The 8,117-nt window shown below is 64.1% G+C and overlaps 1 protein-coding gene across 1 annotated transcript in view; it reads left to right on the plus strand.

Annotated features, from left to right (window-relative positions):
• Window positions 1-7,545, plus strand: part of VAC14 (VAC14 component of PIKFYVE complex) — a 76,403-nt gene extending 68,858 nt beyond the window's left edge. Inside the window, exons 17-19 of the mRNA XM_019979588.2 lie at window positions 914-993; window positions 2,785-2,935; window positions 6,932-7,545. Of these exons, the coding sequence (XP_019835147.2) occupies window positions 914-993; window positions 2,785-2,935; window positions 6,932-7,094 (394 nt within the window). The 3' untranslated portion in view covers window positions 7,095-7,545. The remainder of the gene's footprint in view (window positions 1-913; window positions 994-2,784; window positions 2,936-6,931) is intronic.
• The last annotated feature ends 572 nt before the right edge of the window (window positions 7,546-8,117 follow it).

Consider the following 8,117-nt stretch of genomic DNA (forward strand, 5'->3'; position numbering starts at 1 on the left):
GGGGCCTTCGGGGGCCGCCGAGCCTCGTAGAGGACGTGCCCGGGAGAAGCGGAGCGGCCGTGGGGCCTCGGGACGAGGGAGGGCCCCAGAGCCTGTCGGGGCCTGTCTCAGAGGAAGGCATCCACGGTCAGGTTTTGTTTGGAACACTGTGAAGCAAACCAGCTTTCTCTGCATGGTGTCTGACCTGGATCACACAGCTACGTAGGAGGCAGAATTGGCCGCCTCCTCTGAGGGGCGGAGAGCTGGGCTAAGCAAAGAGGGGCCCTGCGGCACCTCCACTGAGGGTCCGCCGCAGCCTTGCCTGGCTCCCTGAGGCGCCCATTCGCCATCACACCTCCGTCTGCCCTCGGTCACTCAGGCGGGAACGGGGCCCTGCCTGCCCCAGCCCCCCGTGGGCTGCAGGCCCGAGATAAGAGCCCTCAGGGCCTGGTGGGCGCAGAGGAGAGGAGCAGAGGAAGCACGGGGCTGCCCTGCTGGCTCGGTCTAGAGGGGCAGAAAGGCAGAGGGAACAGGCCGCTGAGGCTGTGCTTTGTGTCCCAATGCTGCTCAGGCGGAAACATGGCCTGAGCCCAGGAGCCAGGGCCTGGGGCAGGGGCTGCATGTTCGGTGCAGCCAGGCCAGCCCTGGGCCAGCGCCTCTGCGCCCCCAGCCCAGCCCCCTAGAGAGCAGGCTGCCCCCAATGCCCCCAGCCCAGCTCCTCAGAGAGCAGGCTGCCCCCAACGCCCCCAGCCCAGCTCCTCAGAGAGCAGGCTGCCCCAAATGCCCCCAGCCCAGCTCCTCAGAGAGCAGGCTGCCCCCAACGCCCCCAGCCCAGCTCCTCAGAGAGCGGGCTGCCCCCAATGCCCCCACCCTAGCCCCTCAGGCAGGCAGGCTGCCCTGGCCAGCAATGAGGCTTCCTTGACCACCCTCCCAGCGGGGACCTGGAGGTCACCGTGGATTTCCTCACGGAGGTGGACAAGCTGGTGCAGTTGATCGAGTGCCCCATCTTCACATGTGAGCGTGCGCCGTCCTGATGGGAGGCTGTGGAGCCAGAGTCGGAGAGCGGCTCTCTGCCCCTGGGGAGGGAAGGGGGGCAGGCAGGCACCCAGGGGCGCTTCTGGAACATCAGGAGTGTGAGAATGGGAGGACGGGGCTCAGGCGGCGGGTTGGAACAGGGCATCAGAACCTGCCTATGCGCTGGCAAAACCCACCTGGGGCAGGCGGGGCGGCCATCAGGGGTGCTTTCCCAAGCGCCTAGGAGCCAGCCTCTCGTCCCTGCAGAGCAGAGCGGCATCCGCCAGGAGCTGACGGCAGGCGCTGAGTGTAACACCTGGGCTAAGTGTGCAGGAGGGGCGGCTGGCCAAGCCGAGCGCAGCTCTTGGCGCCTTACCTCATCCAGTGCCTGCTCCCCAAAGCAGGCGGCTCTGAACGCAGCCCGTGTGCTTACGGTGTGGAAATGAAGCCGGGCGGCAGCCCTGCTGACAGCCAGCTTCCTCCTGAGCCCAGCACCCAGGCCCCTTGCTTGGGCAGCACCCCTGGCCTACCCAGGCCAAGCCCTGGAGCCCAAAGGCGACTCAGGGGCCGTGGGCTGCCCCCCCATCCAAAGAGAAGGCAGCTTCTCCGCACAGCCACCGTCATGGTGACAGGCCCATGAGCAGGAGGGAGGCCCTGCTCCCAGCGGAGGGCGTCAGAGCGTACCCCAGACGGTCCCTGGACTGACATTTCACTTTCTCAGAGGTCTTCCGGAGCAGCCTGGCTTGTGCTCCCCTGACGGCAGGTCCAGCCCAACCCTAGAGAAGCTGCAAACGTCTCTCCAGGCCCAGGGCTTTCATGCGGGGACCACAGCAGAGTGGTCCACAGCTGGCCCTGCCTAGCCCCGTTCACACCCTCGGTGGCCTCGAGCCCTGTGGTGACTAGCTTGGCCCCCAGCCCAGCTCACCCAGGGCCAGAGCAGTGACGGGGTTTGGAACCGGCGCCGCTGGGCCTGGGGTGAGGGGAGGGGCTGCTGCTTGAGACCCCGGCCTCCTGCCGCAGCCCGCCCCAAGGCCGCGTGGAGCTCCTGGGTGACATGGCCTCTTCAGGGCTATGTAGCTTGTCCTCCACCAAAGATTCTCAAGATGGGGCCTTAGACACAAGAAAGAAACGAGTGATTCCCTGGAAGGGCTCAGGAGAGCCGAGTGGTCCCATCTACTTGGGACCATGCTGGGCAGGGCCCAGGTGCATCCCTCCCGTCTGGCACAGTGTGGGCAGGGCTGGTATCTGAGGCCGATGTCCAAAAGTGTCCACCAGACGCTCCTGGCTCAGTGTGTTCAGTCACACAGCAAAGAACTTCCCACCCTGCCCTCCCTTAAAGCTGCCCCGGCCCAGCCTCTCTCTGGCTCACCCTGTTTACAGCGCTCTGTGCCCATGTGTGGAGCGGGCCCAGGGATCTGTCATGCTCCGGCTGGGGCCCTTCAGTGCCAGGGAACGGTGGGTGTGTGCAAGGCCCGGTGGCTGGCTGGGGTCACCAGGCTGAGGTAACTGTCGGGAAGGTTGGACGGCAGGGGAGGCTGATCTCGTGTGATCACGGGACGGCTCAGACGCCGCTGGAGGGGGCAGGCTGCGAGGAGCCCAGCCACGCCGCTGGCCCTCCTGGCCAGGCTGCAGTGCCATCAGAGCCGTCCTTACCCCCACCTCCGCCCTCCACCCTCCGCCTTGCCCTCCGCCCTCCCTGACCCCGACCCTCCGCCCTCCCTGACCCCCGCCTCCGCCCTCCCCGACCTCTGCCCTCTGCCCTCCTTGACCCCTGCCTCTGCCCTCCTGCAGACCTGCGCCTGCAGCTGCTGGACGTGAAGAGCAACCCGTACCTGATCAAGGCCCTGTACGGCCTGCTCATGCTGCTGCCGCAGAGCAGCGCTTTCCAGCTGCTGTCACACCGACTGCAGTGCGTGCCCAACCCTGAGCTGCTGCAGACCGAGTGAGTGCCCAGCTCGGGGACACGGCCTGGCGCATCGGGGCACGAAAGGGGTGACCTGGGCCCTCCCTGACCTCTCCCTCACACCTCCTGTCACTGCGGACACTGTTCGCCTCACGGCCTCTTGCCTGTAGGCCTCCCCTTTCCACATCAGAGGAGACCTGGCCCTGTTCACAAGGTGGTAGGTAGTTGGGTTGAGTTTATTAAAAAGTTTGAGCGGGTGCTGGAGTGACCCAAACAGAAAGTGCAGGGTGAGGAATTCGTGTCCCGTTTTGGAGACTGTGTCACCTGGGGCATGTGGTGGAAGGGCTGCAGGGGGTCCCTCCCAGGCACAGACAGCCCTCCCCCTACGTGCAGCAGAGAGACAGCCCTGGGCCACAGCGTGTCCCCGGTCACCACGGACCCTCCCCATCGCCGGGTGGGGTGGGAGACAAGGGCGCACCGTGGCCACCCTGCTCTCAACCCATCCACAGGCAGCACAGGTCCCAGGCTGGCTGCCCGGAGAGGCCCTGCATGCCAGCCTCCAGGGGCATCCAGACCCCCACCCTGAACCCACTGCTGGCCCGGCCCCCGGAGCCTGTTGGGTCATGTCTATATTTGGTAACCCTTGGAGGCTTTGCCTCATCCACAGGCATTTGGCATCCGAGATGGAAAATTTCACTTGTCAGGTCGCCATGGAAACAAGCAGAGCCACTGAGATTTACGCTGAATGGAGCGCACCCAGCTTGCACCAGATGCCCTGTGCGTCTAGAATTCCCTCCCAGGCTGTGCAAGCCCCTCGGCAGGCCGGGCGCCTCACGCCCACAAGAGGACTCAGGCCTTTACCCTTGCGGTGGACACAGGCAGCCTTGAGATGCCCATGTGCCTTCTGTCCTGCAGGGCCTGGGGCACCACCCCTCCCCCACCTGACCTGATCTGTCCAGGGGCTGGACGTGTGGTCCCCGATGGGCTTTCTGCCTGCCCCAGGCCATTCAGAGGGGCTGGAGCCCCCAGGCCAAGGCCCAGCTCCTGTGCACCATGCCCCCCTCCCTGGACAGCAGCAGGGAGGGCTGGGTGCTGCCCCAGCTGCTCATGACGCTGCTGGGTGATCCTCAGGAGGGGACACTCAGTGCTCAGGGTGCCCTGGGGGGCAGGGGCAGCCACAGGGTTAGGTGTGGGTTTTATTCCCTCAGCTGGAGTGCCTCTGGCTGCTGGGACTCAGAAAGGCCCAGGACCTGTACTATGCATTGTTGGCCTGGCCTCTGCTGGCCACCAGTACCTGATGGGTGTTAGGGTCGCCCTGGCAGCCACTTAGGAGGGAAGGTGAGAAGGAGGCAGAAAAGGCTGCTTGCCTGTGACCTCTGGGCCGGGCCACAGCCCCTGTGCTGCTAAAGGCCGGTGCCTCCTAAGAGCTCTGTCCGCTATATCTCCTCGCATAGGGAGCATTCTATGAAAAGGAAGGAAGGCTCAGATCAGTTGGAGCCCTCCCCAAGCCAGGGTAAGGCAGGTCTGCAGGTGAAAGCTGGGAAAAGGAGGCTCGTCCCTGGTCTCCCGTGGTCAGCGTCAGCACGTCTGGGGCCTCTGGCTGATAGGTGGCTCGCAGGCCTGGACTAGGGTCTGGTCCACGCTCTGCTGAGGGTTTGCCGTGTGGCCTCAGGCCGGCCCCATGGTTTCTCGGGGCTCTCGATGTCTTCCATCAGTAAGTGAGCACTGGACTAAATGGATCCATGAGGGTCTGCCCAGCCTTCATGGCATTGGGTTCCCAGGCTCTCCTTGCAGGGACCCAAGAAGAGCTGCCCTGGAAGAAGGCAGGGAAGAGCGGGTGAGGAGGGGGGCCTCAGGGCCAGCCGTGGGTGGGCGGCCGCTTGCCGGCTTAGGCTTAGAGACAGGTCCACCCTGGAGAGGCAGCCCTGCGCAGGGCGGTGGTGGGAAGACAGCGGCGGGCTGCCCAGCAGGCCCATGAGCAGGAACCAGCTGGAGGAGCCTCTGCTCCTTGCCCCCCCCGCACCCCACCGAGGGCTCAGGGACCCTGGCCACCGGTTCAGGCTTCTGGGCCATTGTTTCCTCTGTGAGGTAAGAGGGACCCTCTGAAGCAGAAGCTGGTGACACTTAGCAGCCAGGAGCCAGGTGACAGGTGCATGGTGGTGGAAGAGAGGGCTGGCCTTGGGTTCTGGAATCCCAGCCCTGTGCTGCTGGCCAGGTGTCCCCCAGCCACTCATGGCCTGAGGGTCGTAAACATACAGGGAACACAAAGGGCTGACCAGTGGCCACACCCTGGACTGGCAGTGGGCGACTGGGGGCGGGGGCGAGCCTCATTCCCAGCCTCCATGTTGGAGGAGCCCCCCCAACCCTGGAACACAGCCCTCCCTGCCCCCAAGACTCCGGGCGGGGAAGGGCCTGCCCACAGGGGGCTGAGTCACGTGAGGGACAGGACTTGCTGCCTTTGGGGCGCGGGAGCAAGGGGACGCCCAGCCCCCCACCCTCGCCCGCCCGGCCACATCTGTGCACAGCACCCGGGATTTACCGCCGTCACTGGCATCTCCCTGGCAACCCCTAATCTCAGCCCCTCTGTGTCTAATGCAAAGAGTGCTGGGGGGAGGAACACACAGACCATGGGTGCCGGCCTCAGACGACGCACTTCATCATCTCTGGCCTGCACGTCTCCCCTTCTTCCGTCTACGTGGGTGGCATGGCATCTGGCCACCCCCTGGGGCCAGGGCTCCAGGGTGTCCCTCAGCCACCTCAGAAGGGGGAGCTGCTCCCTTGTGGCAGTGACACCAGGCCCCAGGAGTACTACGCCAGGGATGTCCCTTCTGCTTTCCCAGGGGAGCCCGGAATGCTCCCCACGGTCTGGCCCCCAAGAGTGAACCCAGCCCAGCTCCTTGTGAGCTTTGCTGAACCAGTGTTGCCCGAGGCCCAGGTGAGGTGAATTAATAGTTCACCCCAGCAGAGAATCCTGCAAAGACTATTTTTCTCCCTCATTTTGGTCTCGCTGGAGGCAGATCCATGTGGTCCAGGAAGGATCTGCTTCTGGACTCTGAAGGCTGGAGGCCATGGTGAAGGGCTCTCTTGACAACTGTGGGCTGATCAGCTAGGCAGAGAATCTTTGGGCCACTGGGCCCAGGAAAGAAGCGGCCACAGCCACACTCCAAGGTGTTTACAGGTCGTGTATCTTTGTCAGGAAGGGAACAGGCTGAGCAGGGGTACGGGGCTGCTCCAGATGGCATCCCAACCATGGGAAGAGTTCCTGCTGTCCCTGGTCCTGGTGTTTTTTGAGAGGTGCCTTCCAGGCTCTGACCACTGGTGGGCTGCGCCCCACCAGGAGCCAGGTTCATCGGTGAGGGTTTCATTTGCGTGAAGCACTGTTGTGATTCCCCCAAGCGGAGTGAGCTGCTGGGCCTCAAAGGGACATGGTTGTAGCCGCAGTGGCCACCCATTGGGCACCTAGGCTGGGACTGGACACCAGGGCAAGTTCCTCCTGTGTCTCGTATTGCAGCTGTGCGGTGCACAACCTGTGCTACGGCACAGAGCAGCTAGGAGGGTGCTAACGAGGAGTTCTCATAGGCGTCGGCTGCCCAGTAGCAAAACCAGCTTTCCTTCCCCGGGGACACAGAGTGACTGAGGGCCTCTGAGCCCCAGAGCTCAAAAACAGAGGTCCTGCCAAGTGGAGGGCCAGTAGACCTCGGCCATCCCTGTGGTCCCTGGCCTCAGCCCTGCCCCTCCTCCCCCTTCTCCCTGGACCCTGTTCCAAGCCCCAGCTGGCTTCCTGGCTGGCTGCTGGCCCTGGCTTTCACCCCAAAGGGAGCCACTCATAAACAGGAAATGCTTCCCGGTGTGATGCCTGCTCTGGGTGCCGTTGCCAGCCCACAGGCTGAGGGCCTTATCCAAGCGGCAGTGTTGACTGGTCCCACTCGCTGTGGGGGAGGGGGCACTCCACCAGCCTGTGGCTGGTGCTTCCTCCTTCAGCATCCCCACATGCACTCAGGCCCTGACGCTGAGCCCTTTTGCTCCCTTCCACAGAGACGGTCTGAAGGCGGCACCCAAGTCGCAGAAAGCAGACTCCCCAAGCATCGACTACGCGGAGCTGCTGCAGCACTTCGAGCGGGTCCAGAAGAAGCACCTGGAAGTGAGGCACCAGCGGAGTGGGCGTGGGGATCACCTGGACCGGAGGGTGGTCCTCTGACGGCCTGGCGTGGAAGCGGGCCCACGGAGTGGTGCCATGGTGTACTGGGGGTCTTCAGGCTTCCTCCCTGCAGAGCCCAAGGGTCTGCCTCGAGGGCAAGGCTGGGCCTGGCCACCAGCGCGGGGCAGGGTAGTGGGCTGGAGGCACTGACCACCGCACTGCTCTCAGAGCCCAGCCCCGGGCCCCCAGCAGTCAGCTGCACTGGGGATCAGACAGAGCTGGCTTCCCACCAGGGTGGGGCCGCAAGCTCAGACATCCCCGTTTTCTGGAATCGGGTTCTTTCTAACGCCCTCTTGTAAAGAGCTTGACGCCCCAAGCCCACCAGAGCTCTGACCTCGTGCAGATGTGTGTACATACATGTATACCCGTCTGTGTGCACATAGGGACCAGCACAGAGATCCGTACGAAGGACGCACCCCTCCCCAATAAAGAAGTGACAGAAAACCCTCCACCCACGCCTGGCCTGCTCCTTCCCCACGGTGCCCACCCCGCCGATGCTCAGCAGCCCTGGGACCCTGCTGCTGGTCCTAGAGACCTGTTCTCATGCCCCCAGGCTTTGGGGAGCCTCAGATAGGCCCACTGATCTCCCAGTGGCTCTTGTGGGTCCCTGGAGTAGGAGAGAAAGGCCTTGGGTGGGCTTTTCCCCAGAGCCCCAGCATAGGCCTGGGAGGGTGGGTTTCCCTGTCTGGAGTCTCCAGGACAGGAAGACAGGCTGAACTCACCATGGCATCCTCCTATGTATGTACCCAGGCATCAGAGAGGGAATGAGATCACACAGATCACACATCTGCCTCTGCTCTGCTGGTCCCGCTCGGCCCCAAACCCTGAGGACCGGACCCCACCATCCCCAGAGGTCCGGCCTGGGGCACCCTGTGCAGGTGGCATCAGCACGGGCCCTGCTTGGAAAGGAGCCAGAGAACTGGGGGAGGTCCAAACTCCTGTGCCTGGGGTAAAATGTCCCAAGGCGGGCGGCCTCCGGGACACCGTACGCCCCTGCTACGTGTGGGTTTGTCCATCACACGG

Source organism: Bos indicus, chromosome 18, assembly GCF_029378745.1.
Source record: "Bos indicus isolate NIAB-ARS_2022 breed Sahiwal x Tharparkar chromosome 18, NIAB-ARS_B.indTharparkar_mat_pri_1.0, whole genome shotgun sequence".
In the NCBI taxonomy this organism is placed as follows: Eukaryota; Metazoa; Chordata; class Mammalia; order Artiodactyla; family Bovidae; genus Bos; species Bos indicus.